At 35.5% G+C, this 25,765-nt stretch overlaps 1 protein-coding gene and 1 long non-coding RNA gene across 2 annotated transcripts in view; both read left to right on the top strand.

Annotated features, from left to right (window-relative positions):
• LOC134755639 (metabotropic glycine receptor) overlaps positions 1-22,767 on the top strand; it is a 128,794-nt gene extending 106,027 nt beyond the window's left edge. Inside the window, exons 6-12 of the mRNA XM_063692157.1 lie at positions 3,997-4,197; positions 6,116-6,294; positions 8,939-9,153; positions 10,558-10,696; positions 14,978-15,083; positions 21,506-21,649; positions 21,734-22,767. Of these exons, the coding sequence (XP_063548227.1) occupies positions 3,997-4,197; positions 6,116-6,294; positions 8,939-9,153; positions 10,558-10,696; positions 14,978-15,083; positions 21,506-21,649; positions 21,734-22,354 (1,605 nt within the window). The 3' untranslated portion in view covers positions 22,355-22,767. The remainder of the gene's footprint in view (positions 1-3,996; positions 4,198-6,115; positions 6,295-8,938; positions 9,154-10,557; positions 10,697-14,977; positions 15,084-21,505; positions 21,650-21,733) is intronic.
• The window catches only part of LOC134755706 (uncharacterized), a 255,660-nt gene that overhangs the window by 122,394 nt on the left and 107,501 nt on the right, over positions 1-25,765 (top strand). The gene's annotated exons all lie outside the window — the stretch shown is intronic.

Genomic DNA, 25,765 nt, shown 5'->3' with positions numbered 1-25,765 from the left:
GACAGACGGACAGAAGGCCAGACGGACAGACGGACAGCGGAGTCTTAGTAATAGGGTCCCGTTTTTACCCTTTGGGTACGATACCCTAATAAGTATTTAATATGTCAGTGCCTCACGGAAGTTTTGCTTGTATGGAATTTATGATTCGCTCCTAACTTGTAATAATCAGAAGATAGAAAAATGACAAACTAAGGAGCATATTTAGCCGTGGTCAATATGCAATAAATTGTGTAAATATATTTTCCATTATCAATATCCTGGGAGGAAAATGAGGACTACGTTTGTATGCAGAAGCGGTCGTTCTCTATACTTACGCAACGTACTAAGTAGGCGAACAACAACGCGAACGCGAAGCGAAGCGATGCGGCGCGGGGTGAATCAATCCTTTGATACCTATAGAAGTGTCCTAATACGTGCAGGGCGATCTCGTTGCGAACGCGAACGCCGTGGGCCCGCCGCGCCGAGCCGCGCCGCTTCGCTTCACGTTCGCGAGTTGTTCGCTTACGTAAGACACTGCGTTTCTCTATACTTTTCCACTTCTTACCGTCCTGTCCCGTCTCGCTGTCAACGTGATAGGGTACGGACACCGGGACAAGAAAGCAGACAGTCTACTCTGTCTGCTATCTTGTCTCGGACTATTAATCTACAAATCTAAACTCATAAAACATTTCAACCTGTTGAGCACTCACTAAGGGCTACTTGCACCATCCCACTAATCCTGGGTTAAGAGGTTAAACCGTTAACCCAGCGTCAAATTGTTCTAATAACTCTATAGAAAATTCCACTCGAAAATTCCACTCGTCGGAAATCATACACTTTCCGCACTTGTTGCATAAATAGCTATTTCTTGTTTCATAGACCCATTCAAACCGAAAATATACCTTTTCTTCTAAGTCTATCCCACTACCACCCGCCACTTGCACCATCCCACTAACTCGGGGTTAACCAGTTAAACCTGGATTTACCATGGATACCAGTACAATTAGACACTGGGTTAACAGTTTAACCGCCTAACCCCGGGTTAATGGCATGGTGCAAGTGGCCCTTACAAAATTTTTATTGTCAGAGGCTTCATAACTGAAGATTCAAGTGGTCGAATAAAAAAGCGATGCCCATTGAATATTACAGTGGCGCTTTTGCGCTTAATTACTTAAGCTCTTTAATTTAATTACTGTTGGTAATTCAGGTGTCTGTTTGTTATCATAGAAGGACAACATAAATGAGTATATCCATTAATTAACTTTGTAGTCCAATCAACGTGGCTTTATCTTATGGGCATAAAAAAATTAAGTTGAATTATTTTAAATTATGTGAAATTTCGTATGTTTTTTTCACATATAATGATAATAACTAACTTTTCGTTTTCGTTTTCGTTTTTTCATATATTATTTTAAGAATGTGCCTAAGCAAATTTGACAAAGCCTTACCTAATAACTACGAGTACCATCTTGATGTAGGTAAAAAACTTAGCTAAAGCACCTCTTGAATGTGTTTAGTGTTCGAATAGACGTTCCATTTTTGAAATTTGTAATATAACGTATGGTTGGAAAATTCATTGTTTTTGCTCGTCTTTCTTTGATTATTCCTGTCCAACTATTATTCTATTGTCACGATAATATACAAATAGTTGTAAATTTCGAGTAACTGTATTTTTCTTCGTATTTTTTGCGTCATTCATAAAATATACAATACAGTTTACCACAACAATTTTAAAACATCGAATTTGAATTCAGATAGGTAAATCAATATGTGACCTTTTCCTAAACTCGGTAGACGACGACTTCATATCCAAACGAAAGAGAGTTTTGTGTTATTTGTAAAAATATTTCCAAGAGCAATTTTTTTCACCCATAAATAAATCTAACCAAAAATGATGCATTAGAGTTAACAAGTTCAATCAAGAGACACCTTATATTAAATATTTATATAATTTATTTGGGCATACCTATGCGTTTTTTTTCGCAAAATGTACATACACCCACGTAAGATGGGCTTTAGGCTTAGAACGCACTGCGATTCATTTCTTGCAGTTTCAGGCAAATTTCTTGCGGTTTCAGTCTTTTAAGTGCGTGCGCTTATGAAGCCTGCCGTATTCTGAAACCGCAAAAAAATAATCGCAGTGCGTTCTCAGCCTTAGTAAAGTGTTTTACTTATATAATAGTACTTTGCAGGGCATCCTTTTGATTGCGTTGCTCTAGCAGAGCTGTCTAGTACACTAGAATTTTCCGTCTACTACTCCTCTTTGAAATAGAAAATGATTTTCCCTCAATCTGCGGAGAACCGAGAGTAATTTACTTTGCTGGAACTAAATTTAACACATTGTAAAAATCAATCGTGTTTTCAGTAACAAGGGCACATTTACATGTAAGAAAATTACAATTTAAGTAAGTATTTCAATTACATTATAGTTATGAAACTTATATATCACTTACAATCACGTTTTGTTAAAATTAAATGATGTTACAATTATTCGTAAATCTACCTTCGAAATAATTTATACAATGCATAATTTAAATTTTGTGATTTTATACAATGCCAAATACAGTTTACATTGACAACAATTAAATATTGCTCATTGGTACCATCCTTTTCTGTTGGACTACCAAGTTATTCAAAATTCAGAGCAAAATACATAATAGCATACCCATATATGAAAAGCATACCCAGCGAAGTTCAAAGCAATAAAAAACTAAGCGTAAATTAAACAAAAACATCAGAACTACGTTCACACTCCGTTGTGGGCTGCGTAAAACGAAAACAAATGAAACACGCGTTTAGTTGTTTTCATCTGTTTGCATATACAGCGTGGAAAAAAAATATGGCCCTTTATTTACTTTAAATAAAACAGCAATATATATATAGGTATATGTTACTCATTTGTCAGATCTGCAACTCCGAAACGCTCAATTAACTCCCTATCTCCCACAATGATCTTCATTACAAGCCTGGCTCGCTGATCGAAAAAAAAATTAAGGTCATTTTCACGAATTATTTGCCAAGATTAAGAGTCTCCTAACGTCGCTGATGTCTAAAAATATAAAGAAAATGAAAGCGAATGATCCCTTGAATCCAATTTGTAATCTATACCTTGGATATGTATGTATACGAGTAAATATATACTAACAAAACCGTTTCATAAATAGGTTTCATGATAAATTGGAAATAAGAGCACTTTTCCTTTATGAATCAAACATGAATCTGGTCGGATATGGTACAGAACAAATATCCTGGGTTAAATGGCAAACCTAATAAAATGAGCTGATTGGTAAACTGGACCGACGATCTAGTCAAGATCGCACATAACCAATCGTAGTGCAGAAAGATTTTTAAAGTGTCCTTTTTCTAAAGTAGAGTTCAATGGAAATGGCAAATACTCGTATTGTAAACAAATATCACAGATTATGTTAACATTTGAGGTATAACCTAAAACTTTTACGATGGTTGTTTTCATTAAAATTGTAATAATTAACATATATTTTGACTAGTAATTGTTGTTAACTGTTCATAACAACAGGATTGTCCATAAAAAGTGCGAGATTACGAAGAAATGAAGGTAAATTGGTTTGTGTACATTATTTGCCATTTCTATTGAACGTCACTTTAGCGGTGACTATCTGACTTGATATGTATAGAGACGAAGTGAAATGATCAAATGACCGATCGACCATGGAAAGTTCTTTTTGATGACAAAGCAATGTCAAACGAACCGACGCTAACTATTTTTCTATTTGCCAGCCGGTTTATGACGCAGAGATGGAAATATTGCTGATAGTGTCGTGAAAATATATGTAGGACAATTTCCGGCATTTGAAAAGTGTTCTAACAAATAATCACTTAGAAAATTCGTATTCTCTCGAGACTACAAATCCATTTTTTAAACCAAACTTCTCAAAGTGCCCTAAGAATGTCTGATATTATTTGATAGTCCTTTTGACTGCCTTATCAATTCAGGTAATAAATATTAATAAAACACACTCAACCCACCTTTATTTACAGAACCAACGAAGCCTCTACTCTACCGAGCATGCTTTCGAATGCCTCCCGTGCGCCGAGGGCTGCGAGGCATGTGTTGACGGCTCGCCGTGTGTAGCCGCCCTTAACTGGGTGGCACGGACTACCATCTTGGCACTTGCCTGCTTTTTCATCTCCTGTCTGCCGTTCATTGTGTACTTTACCATCAAATATGGACATGTCAGGGTAAGAACGTTATGTACGTAATTTGAATTCTAGGAGAATATAACCAACGGAGACGCCACATCTGTAATTTGCTGTACAAAAAAGTGCCAATTTTTGCGGGGGAGGGGAACGTCAAATGTATACGTAACGTCAAAATAGCCATGTCAGATAAACATCAGTCCATACACTGTGTATGACTATGGGGGAACGCCTGTTAATGGCTACTCCGTTTGGTTATATCCTCCTAGTTTGAATTAGATAATTGAAAAATTTGAAAATGCATCGAACGCCTACCGGAGGCCGAAAGTTGACGGCTCACAGTGTGTGGCAGTGAACGCGCGCAAGCCTCCGTTTTCGCATTTAATTTTGTATGCCGTTTATTGTATTCCGAATACGGACGCTTTACAAATATGGGCTTAGAAAAAACTTTTTTATGTCCCAAAAGGACTATCAGCCAAAACCTAATTAACTTATTGCTTTACAGTAGGTATTAAAATATTTTTTGGTATGAACATATTGTCAAAATTGATTACGAGCCTGTATTATGAGAAAATATCAGATTTATTATTAGTAGGTATATGCAGAAACTGGCCTAATGAACATTAAACAATTGTATATGTATAGTACCAGCATTCTTGTTAGGAAAATATTAAACAGCGCACTCCATACTAACTTAGCCTTTATAACGAAGAAGCAAATATCCAAACGCACTACTCGTCGTGCAAGTTTCATTGTGCTACCGAAGATAAGAACACAATTAGGGAAAAAAATGTTTACATATGAAGGTGCACAGCTTTATAATAAATTACCGTCTGATCTGAGAGGGACAGGCTCATTCAATGCGTTTAAAACTAAATTATCGCAATACATTTTAAACCACTATCCACCTTAAAAAAAAAAAAAAAAAAAATGTGTGAGCGTGTACCTCTTGAGCTCGACTTTAATGCTACCGTAAATAGGATAATACTTTTAACTCTGTTCTCGTGTAAGTGACTTGTATGTTTTTTATGAGAATAAATATCTTTAAACCTAGGTATATATTTTTTATTCATAATACCTGAGTTCTCCTGTAAGCTTTATAAAAATTACATGTAACTACAAGGTGTGTGTTAAGTGTTTACATGCGATTATTCTGTAAATATAAAAGATATAAAAAAAACCGACTTCGAAAGTACGTCCATCATCCAATGAGTAAAATTATAATAATAACTTTTTTTAAAGGTATTAGAAATATTCAAAATATTAAGTTTAAAGTTAAACGGCCCCACACATTTAGTACGACATTGGTTAAGTGGTTTAATTCTACAGATATAAATGATTAAATGTTTACATGATTTATCTGTAATAAATTAATAAAACATTTTTTTATTAAAAAATACATTTATTGAAAAGGACGTAATTACTGGGGCTTTTAAACTAAAGCCTGAACGCATGTCGTACTTAATGTATGGGGCCGTTTAAACTTAATAATTTGAATAGGTATTTATAATTTAATAAAAAAATATTTATGTGATTTTACTCATTGGGTAACGTACTTTTGTTATTAACTATACATTTTTTGATATATTTTATATTTCCGGGATAATCGCATGTAAACAATTAACGATTACAACCTGTATACTTGTACCCACTATCTAAATGCTTCAGCGTCAATCAACAAAAAACCAACCAAGTGCAATTTGGACCCTTACGGCCCGGCCACGACGAGCCAGCGGCGAGCGGCGGCCATAGGTTGGAGCGAGACACAGCGATCGGACCTTTCGTTCCCACCTATGGCCGCCGCTTGCCGCTGCCGCCGCCGCGCGATGTCGTTGGCCGGGCCGTAAGAATTTTGTGACATCACATAATTTTTGTGGTCTGAAGTCCGTCGCTCGCTTGACCTGTTTTTGCATTTTTTTTATTTATTATATTTTTTTTTAACACACTATATTTTGTCCAGGTTGTTCGTGCTGCAAGTCCAGCTCTACTCAGAGTCATAGTTTTGGGAGCTTTCCTCATCTACTGCACAACCCTGGTCATGTACGGACGGCCGACTGTGTTCACGTGTACAGCAAGGGTGTGGCTCAGGGAAGTTGGCTTCTGTCTTACTTATGGAGCTCTTATGTTGAAAACGTGGAGGTAAGATAATAATAATAATATAGCCTCTTTATTCCTTACTAAACAAACATAATTTACAGTTTCATTTCTTAATAAAATTAAAATTTCATTTCATGCATTTCTATATCTTACATAATTAACATTCCAAATTGACATTTCCATTTCATAGTTTTTTTTTATTTTTATGATTACATTTTACTTTACACAGAAAAATATATACAAATTATACTATTAATAATAAATACCTAAAAACTAAGAAACCGACTGACTGACCGTAGAGCTGGCAGCTTCCTCGCTCAACGCATTAGTATTGCGATACAGCGCAGCGGGGAAATGCTGTCAGTATCTCCGCTATCATGCCACGCGGGACAATTTATTTTTCTATTTATATTTTAGGTATGTTAAACTTCTTATGTAACATTTTAAGTTATATCTATAGTCATATTTAATACGTTTGTTTGAATAAATAAAGTACATTATCCAAATAAATATTACATATTATTATTTGCAAATTATCTGTGATAGAAAAATGTGTGAAATCCTACGCTCCCCGGTGCTCAAAAGCTTCAAATGTCTGGATATATTTAATCATGTTATTAGTATTTAAATATAGAATATTCAAATGAAAACTCCATTTTCCCACTGCATCTCCAGAGAGTCTGTTTCACTAACAGAATTGCCCTTGAAAACTATTAATACTTTCAGCTTACGGTTTTTCATTGCAATATCTAAGGGTATCCAATGGGCAACCAAAGGACATCCTCAAGGAACGTGGGCTTTGACATACCAAAAATAGATTCATTTCGACAGAGGTAAGGAGCCCTGGGGTATTCTAAAATAAAGATTTGTATTCTTTAATATTTCAAGCATGATTTTAAAACTTAGATTATGTTGGTTTTAAGTAATAAATAAACCCAAGAGATTTCAAAATATTTTTCACGTTGACATTGATCGAGTAAGTTTGAAATGAGATTTGCTTCTTAAAAACTGTTTTGGATTCAAGTTTATTCGTTTATTGATTTTTCTTTCCAAGTGTAAAAAAAAACGGCCAAATGCGAGTCGGACTTACGCACGAAGGGTTCCGTACTATTATGCAAAAAACGGCAAAAAAATCACGTTTCTTGTATGGAAGCCCCACTTAAATATTTATTTTGTTCTGTTTTTAGTATTAGTTGTTATAGCGGCAGCAGAAATACATCATCTGTAAAAATTTCAACTGTTTAGCTATCACGGTTCATGAGATACAGCCTGGTGACAGACGGACGGACGGACGGACAGCGGAGTCTCAGTCAATAGGGTCCCGTTCTTACCCTTTGGGCACGCAACCCTAAAAATGCCAATCAAAGTTATTTTGTTTTTTTTTTTCTAATGAATCTTATTCCTTAAATAATCTTTCGAGATCACCTGATAAAATGGCACTACCTAATGATTCGAAAGAATAGACATGTGTGTTTTGATTTTTAAAACATTTCAAAGTATGTTATGCTATTTTTACAAGCTTTTGTCATATAACTAACTTGCAATATTCATGTGTTATTTGTCATTAAATTTTACAACACAATTCTCGACCACTTTTTGGTATTTAATTAAACTGAAAATACTAAACTTGTGATATAATAAAGGATGTCCCAAAAAGGACGCAAGATTTGAAATTCATGAAAAACTCATTTTTTTTTCGTTATAACATTTGTATATAAAATCTTGAAATACTTACATAAAATAGGGTTATTTGTGGAATAATACGTCAGGCAAATGTCCTCCTAGGCTTTGCTAGCACATACGCGCTCTATTGTCAAAATTTTCTATGCCCATTTTGCATAAACGCGGCTGAATTTCTCCGATGCAGCGTCGAATTTCCTCTTTTAAAGCATGAGTGGTTGTGGGCTTATTGGCATAGACTTTGGACTTTAAATAACCCTAAAAAGAAGTCTAGTCTTAAATCACAAGATCTAGGGGGCCAATTCTGATCACCGAATCGAGAGATCACAACGAATTTTCGAACCGTACCCGCCAAACTTTCATTACTTTTGAAATTTTGTTCAATAATAAAAACGCGTTGATCTTTCGTATAATCCGCCATTTTTACAAACCCTAAACATTCAGCTGTCAAATACTTTTTTTAAGGGTTGCCAGCACTAAAATACAAAAATGGCGGCAAATTGAAATCTTGCGTCCTTTTTGTGACACCCGTTATGTGTATACTTTGGGTTTTATAAAACAAAAAGTCTGTTTAAAGAAAAGTACAGTTCGTAATAAAAGCTTGTTTAAATAATGTTATGTTTTGTATTGTCTGGCCTAATGGGTAGTGACCCTGCCTATGAAGCCGATGGTCCCGGGTTCGAATCTCGGTAAGGACATTTATTTGTGTGATGACCTGATGACACAGATGTCTTCCTGAGTCATGGTTGTTTTCTATGTTTTAAGTATTTATATAATAATACGAGTATATCGTTATTTGAGTACCCACAACACATGCATGTCCTATAATATTGAATATATATATATTGATAATGGATGACGTTTATCAGTTGTTGTTGGTATACTCGTACGTTTTCGTTCTTCAGTGTTTTGTGACAGCAAACATATGAATGATAGTTCATTAGCACGTATATAACACATCATTATTTCCTGCTTAAACTATTAACTGAAACTATTTTGTTCCCAGAATATCCGTGATCTTCCAAGTACGGTCAGCAAAGGCAGTCAAAATATCCGACATGTATCTATTGCGGCGCATCGGCATCATTGTAGGGGTAGCATGCGGTTTGCTCGCCATTCGTACGCTGGTGGCGCCTCCTGCCGTCATTGTAGGAAGGACTAAGGAAGATTTGAAGGCGTATTTGTGTAAAACGGATTGGTGGGACCACTCTTTTACAACGCGTGAGTTATAAATACACAATAGTGTTAATATATTATTTGGTTGTAAAAAAATACGACTTTATTATGACAGTTATACCTGCTGTGTATGTTACTACTTGGTGAATTTCTACTACGTTAAGTACATTGTCGATTTAATGACTCACTGCTTGCTTGGCATTCTTGGCACATATTTTTATGACCTAACGCGATTGAAAAATTTTAAGGCTTCAGTTTTAAAGCCACACCAAAATAAGCTTAGGTCATAAAATAACGAAAACGACGACGTGTTTTATTGGTGCCTCTAAATTGAATATTCACCTACCCTACCTTTACAATATTGTTGCCAAGAGACTTTCACAAAGTTATGTACATCAATGCCATCAAATTCACCTGCATACAATTTGACAATCACCTATTTACCGATAATTTTATATAACTATATATAGGTTATTCTCATGCCTAAAAAGCACAAAAATACTTCCATACTTATTTCATTACCATTAATCCTTATTCCACTCGTTGTTGAATATTTATAAGTGTGTGTGAGAGCTCGTTAGCACGTGCACGTATCTCGCTTGCCTAGGTGCGACTAAAGAACAACTGTACAATTTGTACAATTTAAACACCTGGAGGTAATAATATTATTGCCTATTTACCGCATTTTTGCTTTCGTTTCTACCACTTCTACAAACTAGAGTATCTGGGGCTATAAAGTAAGTGGACGGATGATGAACAAATACAACTGTTCTCGTTGCAGTTTAAATGATTTAATTGCGTTAAAGATGTATATATTATAACATCTAAATAATAATAATAGGCCTTTGTCATTCTGTGTCAGATGTTTAAAACGGCATCCCGGTTACGACACTTGCGTTCGGCCGGCGAGCGAAATGCCCTCTCCGCGGATGCTGCTGTTTTATGGCAACACGGGCTTGCTCAAAACCCGTACCACCCTCTTTTCCTCCCCGACATGGTCCACAGGAATGAACAAGTCAGTACGTGTGGTGCCGGTTTGGCCGCAAGTGCCTAGCTTGCGACTAAACGGTGGCTCCAGATCCGGGTTTATTGTTTTTCCTTCTTTTTAGAGACTGAATGTCAGTGTCTCAGGGCTTGTGTTTCGTAAGACACACTTCAGCCGTAATCCCTTAGTCGCCTCTTACGACACCCACGGGAAGAAAGGGGGTGGTGGTGGTGCTATTCTCGCCCGACAAATCTACAATATCTATCGTCTTGTAATTTGTGTTCTGATTTACTTGCAATTTTCATCTGATTTTCAAGACGGTTTTTCGAGCAGTTTGTTTAAGTCATGTGAACTTATAACATAGGAATTTACAATATTCCTCTTACAACTTATGGATTTCGGCAAACCATTGAGAAGGTACTGTGTATAGAATAAAGATAATAACTACATATTTTTGTTCACAGTGGAGGTGATATTCCTTATGTGGGGTATCAGATTGTGCATCATGGTCAGGAAAGCACCTTCGGAATTCAACGAAAGCCGGTTCATCTCCATGGCCATCTACAATGAGTTCCTGCTTTCCGTCTTCTTGAACATATCTATGTAAGTGTCTTTCTAATGGCGGCACAAAGCGTAGACCGAGAGCCCGTTTCAAATTTAACAACTTGTTATGGTTATGAACTGGTTTTGATATGTCCTTGACGATCGTCTTGGTGATTGGCTCGCATCTCACATGCACCAATCAGCGTGAGCGATCTGCAAGGTCGTATCAAAATAAGATCAAAACCGTAACAAGTTGTTTAATCTGAATCGGGTTTGATATATTATGTTAATGACCCGTATTGGTTTATGTGTCATTTTTAGCGTTCCGTACCCAAAGGGTAAAAACGGGACCCTATTACTAAGACTCCGCTGTCTGTCTGTCTGTCCGTCTGTCACTAGGCTGTATCTCATGAACTGTGATAGCTAGACAGTTGAAATTTTCACAGATGATGTATTTCTGTTGCCGCTATAACAACAAATACTAAAAACAGAATAAAATAAATATTTAAGTGAGGCTCCCATACAACAAACTTGATTTTTTTGCTGTTTTTTGCGTAATGGTACGGAACCCTTCGTGCGCGAGTCCGACTCGCACTTGGCCGGTTTTCTTTTTTCAAATAGATGTTTGTTTTACTCGTTCGCGTTATTTTTTTAAATGTATATTTGATTTAAAAGTATATCGTGCAAAGAGTGATTTGTCAAAAAAGGTTGATAAGAGCTTGGAAACAAAAACAATTTTGTTGTATATTATTTTAATATCGCCTGTGTTAAGATTTTTATTCATTGCATTTACATTTTGAGTAGAAAATGGGTTGTATATTTAAAACACTACATATACAAATAAGTTACAGTTCCCATATAAAAAACTTGTCGACAAATGAATGCATGTAAAAAAATGGAAACCCCTTTCATGAAGATTTGTCTCGTTACGCAAGTTCCTCAAAATTAACTGACAACAACTGACTTTTTTTTGAAGTGATAACTCTAACACTTTTGACAATGCTGTATGCGACTTGTATGGAAAAGACCAAAAACGGATAACTTTGTACAAAAATACACAATAAATACATTTTACAAAAATATAGTTAACCCCTATATGTTTAAAGGAACACTAGGATTACCCTTTAGCTTGGAGTGATCCTTGTTTGTATTTCCATACAAAATCGACGTGAGCAAAAACTTAATATTACCCGCCAACAAAATTGCCAAAACAGTGAGTTATTTAAATGATGATGATAAAAAAACATTCTTCAAACAAAATCATTAGGCAAGAAAAACTGTAAATCTTTTAGAAAGTTGTAGTTTTTCAGAAAATGCGGGCACATTATTAGCTTAGGATAAAAACATATTGTAATTTCTACACAGCCATGCCGATTCTATGACTTAGCTATGCCGATTCTATGACTTAGCTATGCCGATTCTCTGACCATCCCCTCCAAATCTCTCCTTAACGTATCTAGGACAATAGTCCACAATTAATTAAAAAATTCTTAGTATTCAAATGGCCACCATTTAACATATATAATGACGTATAGTATAGTAATATAGTATATAAAAAAGAAACCAATGAGTAAAGTGCACTAACTAACTTCTCACTATGTTTTCCTTTGCTGACAAGCTTAATTAGTAAACTATACATAACATAAGTACTTATTGTATTATAAAGATCGTAAATACACGTCAAGTCCAAAAGATCAAAGAAACTTCGATGTCTTTGAAAACAGCAAAGACATCGAAGTATCACAAAGATTGCGCTTAAAATAAAAATAGGTAAATGTACGAGAATAAATACTTTGAAGTTTTAATTAAGAGTACCTACTTGGAATTGGATAGTCTCGAATTGGAGATTTTTATTATTGAAGAAATGTACGATTTTGTTTACTCGCAACCTGTTAAATGTGTCTTAGTAAATTAACTTGTGAAAATCTTTTCTAGTAGGTATGTGCGTGACATTCGGATAGATATTATTTATATTAAGTTTGTTATAAAACGTTATAGTTTGCAAATTTATTATGTTAAAACATGTGTTTGATTAAAACTATTTAATTATATTTGAATAACAACCTACCGGACTTGTTTTTGAATTTAAGGACTCATTTAGACTTCGCATGAACTCGCATGCGAGTTTAGTTTCATTGCAGACTATTGAGGTTACATCCGATTCAGCCGACCGATCAAATACCGTAATGTAATAAAACTCAGATGCGTGTTCTCGCACCGGTTTAGACCCCTAATAAAAAAAAAATGCACTTATTTTAGACGAATCCATAGTTTGTTAGTACCAAAAAATACTTAAATAACCTAATGATTTTAGCCGTCTATGCAAGTATGTCATCTAAGTTTGTTTGTATGTTTGTGTTCCACGAAGCCTCAAAACTATTGGTAAGCGAGGTAAATCGGTTGACACTGTTTTTATAACAGAGTGTCTTAGTTAGAAATGTAACCTGTTTCAGGTTAATTTTCTAACATATTTTAAAAGAAAAGGAAGATGTTTTTGAAAAACCAGTAATCTGGTCAAAGTTTTTCAAAATGTGAATGTAGATACATTCATCAAACATTGTTATTATATATCTTAAAATTGTTTACTGCGAATATGTACGTACATTATTCCTTATTTGTGGTATTTTCTATAAAAAGGGACCTTATTGTCGATGGCGCTTACGCCATTATAAACGATGCTCTGAAATAAATACAATGCCTGTGACGCTGTGCGGCGTAAGCGCCATCGACAATAAGGTCCCTTTTCATAGAAAATTCCCCATTTTGTAGACGCTTTTATTAAATACCTCAGAAACAGTAACCTAGCATCAATATTTCAATATTATAAATTAAGACAGGTCAAGCAGAAATCAGGCGTAAATATAACCGAAAAATATTAACCAAAATAATTTGCTTCACTGGCAATCCCGTAATAAAAAGCAAAATTACAATTTAAACTCGATATCAGGAGGACGAAATTATTTACCAATCTCGTTGGTCCTAAGGGATCCTGTTTAGGAAATTAAATTGGTCTCCCGACCGCTTAACCTCGCCGGGGTTCATTGAAGGGCTCAGACCACTAAGGACTAAGTTTTCTTAATTTTACTGGGGTAATTAAATTATAATATTTGTTAAAAGATTTATCGGAGTTATTATGAAGTATTTAAATATGTACTATTACAGATATTATTATTATTATCTTCAATCTCAGTACAACTTCGTTGTGGATGAAGCTCAGATTCAGCATTCAAGCATTCATCAGATTTTTTTCTATCAAGTCAAGTTACGCAAGGTTAAATGCGTGGCGTAGACAAGCACAAGTTCTTTTATGAGTAAAGTGACCTGACCAACCAGAAGAAAAACACGGTCATGTTGATCTGAATCAGAAATAAAATACAAGTACCTAATTTTCATAAAGCGCTAAGTTTATAAATGGTCAAAAACTTTATTTCAGGAAATAATAACTTCATAGAATCTCAGAAAATGAGTTGAGAATTTCACAAGAACATGCCTTTTAATATTATCGACGTAGGCACGTTAAATATTTACATGGTTTTCCTTTGAGTTTGATTCGCTTTGAAGGCGGCCGTACGCAACGGGGAGAATGTTCCTTTCGTCAGTTCAAATCGTGATGTTATTAGAGACTAACTAAGATATCCAAGGGTATTTTTTTTTATTTAAATACGCATGGTATTGGTACCTGTTGATATAGTTTTGTTACTTGCACACAACGGTTATTAAATTGAAAAAATGATTATCTTGGATTTAAAAAAAACAGCTTAAATTTGATGAGGACAAACAAATTAAGAGTTAAAGAAAACTGCAACTTAACTACGAAATTATGTTTTACATGCACACACAAATTTGCTGAACCTACTTCATTGACATTCATGCGGGTCATGCCATAGGTAAATGAAAATCTATCGACATATCATTCATAACTTTTTGCACATGGATATTATCCCTGACATAGGGACCACAAATAGTACTTTACACAAATGTTTATTTAAATGAAAATATACCACATATACGTATACATAATTATATTCAGGTCAAAAACATAAGGTTAATGTGGAGAAGATCGTCTCTACGGGTGGACCGTTTACAAGCTCTTACTTCGCTTTTAACTTTTGCATTTGTACACATATTTAGGTACTCCCTATGGGTACTTCATTTACAGAAGGTGGGTAAGGAGTGAAGCTCTTCCTTACTGACTATGTTTGAGTGACGTACGTATACAAATACGAGAGTTCTTGTACTATGATCTTCCCAGCAATCAAGTTTATATGCCAGTCTTCGTGACATTGCCCTAAACTATCCTATTTCTTTGAAAGTGAAATTGACAAAAAAACTGTTCCACAGGCTGTTTCTCCAGTCGCCAGCCAACCCCGATCTCCTGTACATCATCTTCTTCTGCCACACGCAGCTGACCGTCACGCTGCTCCTCTGCTTTATCTTCGGGAGCAAGGTAGGCACGGTAAGAGGAGAGGATTATAACTGTTGCAGCACCTTTGTAACACCCGTGCCTACACAACCTATCTGTAATACCTACCACCATTTATATGATTACACCAGAATGAGTTTTTACTAGTGTAACATTCTCGCATTAACTGGACGGAAAATTACCATAATTTTATATTCAAAATTATATGTTATATTATCTAACAAAGCCACGCGTAACAGCTAGATTATTTATTATTATATTCACATCCAAATTTCGCGACGACCTTGTTTTAATCCTGAAATATACAAAAGTGTCGGTGTCCCCCTATATCCAAAAAAAAATCTGGGTGGCTCCACTTCTTAAATACATCTTAGAATCGGAAAGATTAATTCTGCCAAAGGAAACCTCTGGTTCAGAGAAAGCCGTATTTGGCCTATTTATGTCGTGTCGTATACACACACGCAACTGTAGTTCTAGAAAAAACATTGGGAAGGCACGTACTTTTCTCGTTTAAGTAGCAGCTAAATGCAATCCGTCCTCTCAGCATTAATGTGTAATTTATAACAGAAGCTATCAGAAGAAATGTGCAAAATGTGCAATCAGCAGAACGGCTAGACGTCTAGCTAACTGTTTTAAGAACTAAATTGGCTCTTTTTCACAGTTCATAGCGTAGTCAGCTCTCCGGCTAAGTTCAGAACAGAGGTTCATTTCATTTTCTACGATTGAGTTAACGAAATACTATTCTAACATATTTTGAGGATCAATTTAATACTTTTGTTACAGATGTGATTTGATTTGGGCACTTAAAGCTTATTTATTCTCTTTTGCAGATAGATTGACTATATTTGATGTTCGTTTCAGTTTTTTTTCAGTTTGTCTATCTTTGTACGATGTAGCAGTTCTTTTTAGGATTTCGTAGTCACCTATAAACCCTTACTTATAGTTTCGCTATGTCCGTCTGTCCGTCCGCGGCTTTGCTCCGTGATCGCTAGTGCTAGAAAGCTGCAATTTGGCATGGATACATAAATCATGCATGGCGACAGAACGGTAAAATAAAAACTACAAAACAAAATTTTTAGATACCCCATACAAAATAATTTAAAAAAAAATTTAAAATAAAAGGGGGCATAAAATATTATTGGTTACGTACGCTCAGATTATTCGCTCACGTCACGACCCACTAATGGGTTACAATTAGTGCTAACATAACTATTCCATGTTCTAAGTAAAAAGATGATAATCATATTATTCTATAATCTTAGTAGGATACTAATGAAACTTATTTGCATTGAAAAAATGTTGCAGATATTAAAAACTGTGACCTGTTAGGTAGGTTTTCAGCTTATTAACGAATTTTGTAAACAATGTTTGCTCTTCAGTTATTTCTTTGGAACGTACATAATTATAATTTTTTATAGTTTTCACTTAAAACGAATTAAGTAAATGTAAGTTGGCTGGCTATCTTATCTTTATAGCACACATGTGGCGAGATATTGCTTTTGTTTATAAAAGTCGGGTTCTTGCGTACAAATATAACTTCTAGAATCCAGACATTATAAAGTTTAAAATTTTTAAGTTTTAAAACTGAGGTTTGCAGGTTTTAAAGTTTTATTTACTTTTTCTGCAGTGTGAATAAATGTGTTTATGTCAGTGCCCACAAAATTATTTGAATCGACATGATACGCAGTTTGGCTTACTTATATCATTGGCTGAACCGGTGACATTCTATAGGTAAATTGGTAAAATAACCCGTAATGAGTTAAACACACAAAATTTGAGGGATCTAAGCGAATGTTACATTTTGCGGCCCGATTTCGTAATGAATACTTGTTCTCTTGTCGCTTCTAGCTAAGCAATAGGCAAGGCTATGTACTTACATAATTTGAAGATAATGAATAACAACAAATCAGACAGTAATGAAAATAAGTTATTTAAATAGCTAAAATTAGAGTTGACATACATTTCAGAATGGAAACCTTTCCCAGCGAGGAGCCATGTCTAATAGATAAATTATAAGAAATATCATAAATGTTCTTTATTCTTGAATTTAGCGTTTTTACATAATTAATAAAAAATATTGTGCTTTATATTATAATTAGTTCTTTATAATTATGAAAAAAAAAATAGTTACGATAGTTTAAGTAGTAAAAACAATAAATAATTATTATTTACTTTAGAACATCTTTCAAAGCAACATTTTAATTTCTCTTAGGTTTATTTTTACTTTCATTGAACGATAATAATTACCTTTCCCGCTTTAATCTTTTTAAAATATTGATGCTAGCGAAAAGTGTACCACACGTTTCTTGTAGGAAATTGTATGTAAATTATTTGTGTATCAGATTTATTTTTGCTATAGGTCATACTTTACAAATTATTGAAAAACTAAAAAAAAAGTTACCTTAGAATTGATTATAATTAACATTCCTTCTTTAATATCTTTTTAAATATTAATCCTAGCAAAATTGATGCATAGTATTTTTTGTAGTAAATTTTGTGTAGATTATTTACGTTCAACAAAATATTTTGCTATTGGCCACCGTTTACGAGTTATTTACGAAAATATAAAAAGAACACCATAGAATTGATTTTAATTAAATTTCTCGTCTAATGTCATTTTAAATATTGATCCTAGTGAAAAAGTGTATGAAATCTTTCTTGTAGGCAATTTAATGTAGATTATTTATGTACTAGGACATTTTTTGCTATTGACACCGTTTACGAGTTATTTACGAAAAACTAAAAATAGGGACCTTTACACCCCCCCTCTACCCGTTAGCTTCACCCCCATCCATCAGTACTTTTAGTATGCTGATTCAGGCACCTTTATCTACAACTATGCCAAAATACGCTTACACACGAATTATTTCCCCTGAATGGCAATTTTTGGACTTCGTTTGGTGGCCTATTTATCGAATTCTGACGAAAACAAAAAAAAACTTCAACAAAATAAAAACGGGCCCATAATATTATCGATTTGTTTGTAAAGCGAACAGGTAGGCAAACAGTGGAGTTCACTCCGTGAGGCAAACAACCGGCAACCCTGAACGATGATTTAGAGCGCGGTTCAACTGCGATTTTATAGATCCTACGATATTGATCCTCGTAATCCTAAAGTATTTTTCACATAGCTTGGATACTATGACAGCTGTCATCTACATATAATTTACAACCTTCAAACGCACTAATTGTACTGAGATGACAGCTGTTACCATACCCAAGCTATGTGAAAAATACTACAGTCATTGAAATGGGTTTCTGATTTAGTAACCGCTTTCGTTTTTTTTTTCATAATCTTTTAAATTGAAGCTGATATTTTCCTAGTAGCTTGATAAATTACTTTTTAGTAATTTATTATATAACTAGTAAAAAGTCTCTACCTTGTTTTTTTTTTATTTATTTTTTATTATTTGTGTATCTAGAACAAATATCTAATACACAGTGGTGTAAGAGGTAGAGTCAGGCTCACCTAACTCTGCACCGTGTTTGATAACACAGAGTATGGAAGTGTTATTATAAACGGCAAACTTCTATGAAATTATGACGATTAAAATAATACTTTCACACTGTGTTGATAGCACAGTGTAACACGGTGCATGATATTATTTTTATAAAATCGCATGTTTGCGGGGATCCTAATCTAACGAATCGAATGCACTTCAAAGTACTCGGGTTATGCTTTTAAATCGTTTTTTTTTTCATAAAATTTTAATTAACAACATGCTCGAAACGGTGCTATGGAGAAATGAAATAACGTTGATATTTTTAGCTTTTATTTGCAATACCTAAGTATAAATTAATTGCGGAGCATAATTATCTGAAATCAAATACTAAAAAAACGTAATAAAATATTTGATATAAAAAAGCGCCTGTACAGTTTTGGCCTCTGCATGCGTATTATGGATGACTTTATCCACGTGATACAATAACTGTCACTTTTTGACACCGTGGGATAGAAAGTGACGGACACCGTTTTATGACGCTGTCACGTAGACAAGAACGACGCATCATATCCGTACTGGTCTAGAAAGGGAAAGCTTAAATAAAACACCTTGTTTAATTATAAACAGTACTATGCTTAATTCGGCTATACTTAATAACTCCACACAAAATCACAAATACATAACACATACCAAAATTAATATCTTATAATATTCACGATAGACAAACGTTTGCTAGTTGTAGAAATAGAAAGCGACATCTACCTGGAAATTGAGTAAACTGTTTGTGCAGTGCCATATTTAAACGATGTATATGATGAAATCGTATGGCCCGCTTGAAGATAAGGCTACGAAAGCTTACAAATTTGAAATAACACGCACTTTATCTCTTTTTCTTGTAACGTACCTCATTATATCTGTAGGATGCGTGGATCGGAATGTAAGGACCGAAAGAGTGAGTGAGAGAACGAACTGCAGAATGAACGATGTGTAAATGAGAGAGTGTGATGCTGAGTGTTAGTGCGTGCGAAAGAGATGGCAAAACGCCATCGGCAGATTTAAAAAACGTAACGAGGTTAGAGGACTTCTTGTTCGGAGCGCTAAGAAAAGACGTGCCGTTGTGTTAATTGTTTCATTTGCCAATTTATTTTAAATATATCCAGTAAATTTCTTAAAGAGTGTTTATTTCAAAATCCACTTCCTACAGTGGTGTCAGAAGTGGGATCAAGCCGATATACGACGTAAAGACGAAGAAATCTGGATTCGCCGGCGGCAAACGAACAAAGACGTACCGCGATTGCCGTTGTGACTGCGTGGTTTGAAAATTTGAAGACGATAAAGACGAATTACGACGTCGAACTACGTTGAAGGCAAGGCGTAAACATGTCTCCAGGCAAACGTAACGGCAGACAACAAGACTATAACGACGGAAATGCTGAAACATCACGAGATAATGGCATGACGATGTTGCATCTCACTGAAGGGCTGATCCCCAAGTTCACTGGTCAAGATAAGACGTATCCAGCGACCAGGTGGGTTCAAGACGTCGAGGACAGCACCGAGCTCTGTGGATGGACTCCGTTGCAACAGCTGTTGATGGCGAGGCGGTCGTTAGCAGGAACGGCGTCACTGTGGTACCGAGCAGAGCGCATTTTTAAGACGTGGGACGAGTTTAAAGCCGCTATCCTCAAGGAGTTCCCTGATAACATCGACGCGAAGGCTATACACGAGCTGATGAGTTCCAGACATAAAAAATCAAGTGAATCGTGTTTAGAGTACTTATTTACCATGAAAGAGTTGGGTAAGAGAGGAAAAATGCCTGACTATGTATGCATTAAATACATAGTAGAAGGAATCAAGGATCAAGAGGTAAATAAAATAATGTTATACGGCGTTACGACATACAATGACCTGAAAGAAAAACTGAAGATTTATGAACAATTGAAATCAAACATGGCGAGTTCGAGTTCAACCCGAGACACAAGTCGTTCGAAGCCGGCAGAGAAAAATGAGAAGACGCACGGGCGAGTCATACGTTGCTACAGCTGTGGAGAAAAGAATCATTCGTCAGCGGACTGTCCCCACAAAGAGAAAGGGTTAAAATGCTTCAGATGCGACGATTTTGGGCATATTGCATCTCAATGCAAAACGGCTGTGTCATCTGCAAGTTCTGCAACAGCAAATACTTCAACTTCACACGGGAAGAGTGACGTGAAATCGGCAACGAGCGGTGAGGGTGGCAGCACTGGAAGAAAATGGCCTACCGGGACGAATGGCGCTAGTGTTGCAGCGAAACGTGTTTTTTACGGTTCGACGGGTGATGGTGACATCCCTAGTAGCGATGACGTGATTGGCGGATGTATCTAGATTAGTATCATGATGGTTCCTATTGTTCCAAATTAAGTTATAACTAGAGTATAGAGTAGAGACGGTGTTTGTATAGTCTGAGGCCAGACTAAAGAGTAGGACGGCCGATCTGTAGGATGCGTGGATCGGAATGTAAGGACCGAAAGAGTGAGTGAGAGAACGAACTGCAGAATGAACGATGTGTAAATGAGAGAGTGTGATGCTGAGTGTTAGTGCGTGCGAAAGAGATGGCAAAACGCCATCGGCAGATTTAAAAAACGTAACGAGGTTAGAGGACTTCTTGTTCGGAGCGCTAAGAAAAGACGTGCCGTTGTGTTAATTGTTTCATTTGCCAATTTATTTTAAATATATCCAGTAAATTTCTTAAAGAGTGTTTATTTCAAAATCCACTTCCTACATTTATATTATTACAGAATTTAAGTCATAATTGTTCAATATAATTAATTTTATAACCTAAATAGCAAACCCTTACCCCCGCTTACATTGTGTTAATATATCCTCAGCTACTGCTGTTGAGTCCGATGTATGATATGACATATACGAGTATGATCCCCCACTTCGCACGATTTAGTATCCTTTATTATGAAACCAATTACAAATATTACAAATAAATTTAAGTATCCTGTACATTGTTCACAGGCTTACATGGTATATAAGGGGCATGGCAAAGATGAGCGCGAGAAGACCGGCAAGTTCAGGTCTCGTGCGGCCGAGTCTACCTACACCATGACCACAAATCGCAGTACAAGGTTCTGTGACAACATGACTGAGAGGGAACTCGAGGTAAGTAGGTATTTGTAGCTGTGGTGGATTTTATACAAATTACGTTCCAAACGCTCGCTTTATTAGTAAATTATTTTTGCGTAGGAGGAGTTCAGAAAAATCTGCAATCAACTTGAGAAGCTACGAGAGCGGTGTGGCACTGGAGCCATATCCAGACGCATCACAGCCATGCAAGATGCTTCAGCGCTACATGAGAGAAAGCCGACCACGTCGGACCACTCTGCACCTCTCAAACTGAATACTGTGTTCAGCGCAGTAGCTGACCGCCTCATGTGTACGGTCACACCCGCCGAAGAATCCACCAGCAGCGGCAGAGATCTACCCTTCGAAGCCCCTCCAGCCTACAAACACAAGACTTTTAGTCCTTTAAAAGCTGTCGATGACAGCCAAACAGAGCCCAGTCACACTGACGTTACTATAGCCACGGATTCTCCAAAAAGAAAAACTGAACTAAACGATGAAGAGAAAGACGACAAGCAGAACAGTGTTTTCAAAATTTCTGGCGAAGCGAACTGTAGTGACATAAGACCGCCCGATGTAGCCAGTAGGAATGGTTTTAGTAGTAAAAGTGAAAAGAGTGAATTGAAATCAAGCCCCAGTAGTACAGAGACTCTGAAAGGTGTTAGATCAGGCCACGCGCGGACACATGCCATTGTAATTAATCTTGATGACAAAAGTCGTTTTACTGAAGAAGTAACTGTATAATCTTCCATATTAAATAGAAACGTCTCTTCTATTCTATCAGAAGAGATAAATGGTGGAAATAATTTCAAAGACTGTACTTACGTTGAGATAATTTAAATCCAGATAGATTGTCCAAAGATAGATAAGTATTTTATAAACGCTAGTCTTAACTGTGATCGAGTGTTGCTAACTTTGGACCCTTCTATGTATTTTAATTGGAACCTTTCAGAAATATAAAGTGTTTTAGTCTAGATTAGTTGTCAATCCTTTTACCGACTTTTTTATTTTAGTTTCCCAATTAAGTAACAGAATAAATTGTTCTTAGCGGATTGCATAATGGGGTCCAATTCCAGTAATGTAGGTAGTCATTTTGGATATATAAAATAATTTGAAAGCATATCAAGATAAACTTAATATTATTCCACAACTATAAAAATATTTTCCCTTTTAAATTTTAAATCATTAAGTATAAAAGTGTATATAAATAAATATATAATATAATGAGTCGTTTACTAATGCGGATTGAAAATGAGTTTCTTATAATTTTTCATCTCTGCAGTGTCTCTTAGTATTTTTTAATAGATTGCATTCCTGTTTTTGATTGCTTTTGTTTTGAGAACTGCATTGTATTGCAAAAAAAAGTTTCAAAATATATATAATAAATATTTTATTCAATCTTTTTACATCAACAAATACAAAGGTATAAAAACGTAACAAGAATGTTTTCCAAGGTTATAAATATGTTTTTCCATGTAAATAGAATTAATTGAAAAACACGTTGAAATTGAATATGGCTTTGTTTTAAGTACAGTCTAGAGATAAATAGTTATTTATGATACAAGTGCGGAAAAGAGGAAATTCGAAACGAGTGGCGATAAATTAAAACACGACCGCAGGGAGTGTTTTAAATCGACACGAGTTGCGAATTACCTTTTCGCACGTGTATCGTACAACGTTTTACAGTACATATGGCCCTTTAAACTTTCGACATATACACGAAAAGTGCTCATTCCCGCACTAGTGCGAAAAATTAGCACCATATGTACTGTAAAAATATATACAACTGCGCAACTGCTATTTTAAAAAGTATTGTTGTTATTTTCACATTCCTGATGTTCCAATTTAAATATTAAAATATTTTATTTACAATATGCTTAGATTAGTAAGTAGAACATTCGCTTTGTGTTGATGTTGACCATTATAGGAGTTACGAATGTACATTAATTAATGGTTACTAAATAATTCCTTCAGAGCTTTATTTTGTGTTCAAATTAATATCATAATTGTTAAATGTATGTATTATATGAGATTGTATTGTAATTATCCAGCCACGAAAGACAACTAGTGAATCTAGTTATTTGTGAATATAGAGATAAGGTTTTTGATGTACCTATAAAGTTGTAAATGTTTCTGATTTTATGATACGGGTTAGAAGATGGATATTGTTAACAAGAATAAGGGCACCTAACCAAATGATGTTAAATAAGAGAGTCAACCTGTAGACGACTGCCAAACTTTTCACACAATCAAATTTTAATGAACTTTGATGATTGATTAACTACTTTTGTCAGACGGTTTGGTGCAACAAGCCCTGAATTGTTATGTGGGTCAAAATGTTTTTCGTTGTCTTGTTTCTAACCACTGTCACGCTTCTATTTTTGTCTTTTATCAAATAAATAAAAAAAGTTGAGTCCTATTGAATGTCTTTCTAGCTGTAGATTATAATTCTCTTAAGAAAAAACCCCATACAAAAAGCTCCACTACGTCACATTTTTGGGGACAAAAAACAAGACACGAAAAGAATTCTGACCCATGTGCTAAGTTGTGTAAAATCGTAATTTAAGTAAGAGCAAGTTTTTTTTTAATAGTACGAGTATGGTTGGATTCATTGTATAAAAGTACGTATATTCACTGGAAGTGCATGTAATGAGTTTTCTAAAGTTTTGCAATATTGTGTGAGCAAGAAAGTTCCAAGAGAGACGAAACTATATTTGCTTGTATGATAGGTACACCTACTACTGAACATTCCTATTAGTACCTACAATATATTTTATTTGTTGTACATACCTGTGTAATGATTAATGCTTTATGGTTGAGTTTATAATAGTTGAAAATTATGCAATAACGCACAAATATTATATTTGTGATCAGTATTACTTTAAGTTACTCTTAAATGTTCAGCTTAGGTTCCTGGAACAAGTGTAAATAAAATAATTTTAAGATTTTTCTGGGAGAGACAACACGAGTTTATTATTCAGCTATAAGGTCTGTGTCCACTATGTATTGATGACTAATATTTACTATTGACTTAATTAAGAACGTAATAAACTAACTTAAAAACTACGGCCAATATTTCGGCCACGTCGCGACATCAACACCTAACTGCGCAAGTTTTTGGAGCTACCCGAACTTTGTGTTTTTAACAAATTGAACGTTTCACACATTTTGGACAACCGGACATTAGTATGAGTCGGATTACCCACCGAGGGCTTCGTGCTTTTTAGTATTTTGTTGTTATAGCGGCAACAGAAATACATCATCTGAGACAACTTCAGCTGTCTAGTTCTATCACGGTTCATGAGATACAGCCTGGTGACAGACAGACGGACAGAGGAGTCCAGTTTTTATCCTTTGGGTACGGAACCCTAAAAAGTGAGATTCGGATGACGACTGCAGCTGCATGACAATTAGAAATCTTGCGACCTTTCTCTAAGGACTTCAGCGATTCGAATCCTGTGTTTTTGACTTTCGCTCGATAGAAAAAAATCACGAACATAGATCTAAAATGCATTTTAAAAAATTATAATAAATTATGCATATGAAAATTATTTTTCACAATGAGCAATATTATGCTTGATGGGAACTCAGGGATTACTTTTTTTATTTCATTATTGTTCATTTATTCCTTTTATATCTTGGGTTAGGTTATTTTATAATATGGATATAAAAATAAAATACAAAAACACGTACAAAAACAATACAAAATACATATAAACATATTATACAAAACCTAAACCTAGGGTGCCGCCAGCAGCGGGGCAGGGCCCAAGCTGCCGGTGGTCAGGGCCGCAGAGAGAGGAACCGGCGGACTATCCGCGCCGTGTCCAAGATCACCGCCTTCTGCATCTGACCCTTGATCCAACCACCTAGCGAGAGTCTCTCAAGGTGTTCGTCGAGACTCTTCGCTATGAGACCGTTCGCTGAAATTATTATTTCATTATTATTATTCTCTTTATTTATCTTTCATCTTAGGCTAGGTTTTTATAATATGGATATAAAAGTACATTACAAAAAAATATATAAACACATTATAAAAAACCTAACCTAGGGTACCGCCGGCAGCGGGGCAAGGCCCAAGCTGCCGGTGGTCAGGGCCGCAGAGAGAGGAACCGGCGGACTATCCGCGCCGTGTCCAAGATCACCGCCTTCTGC

The sequence above is a fragment of the Cydia strobilella genome, chromosome 3 (genome assembly GCF_947568885.1).
Source record: "Cydia strobilella chromosome 3, ilCydStro3.1, whole genome shotgun sequence".
Taxonomy (NCBI): domain Eukaryota; kingdom Metazoa; phylum Arthropoda; class Insecta; order Lepidoptera; family Tortricidae; genus Cydia; species Cydia strobilella.
Note: the sequence above shows the minus strand (reverse complement) of the source record. Positions and strands in the feature narration are given on the sequence as shown.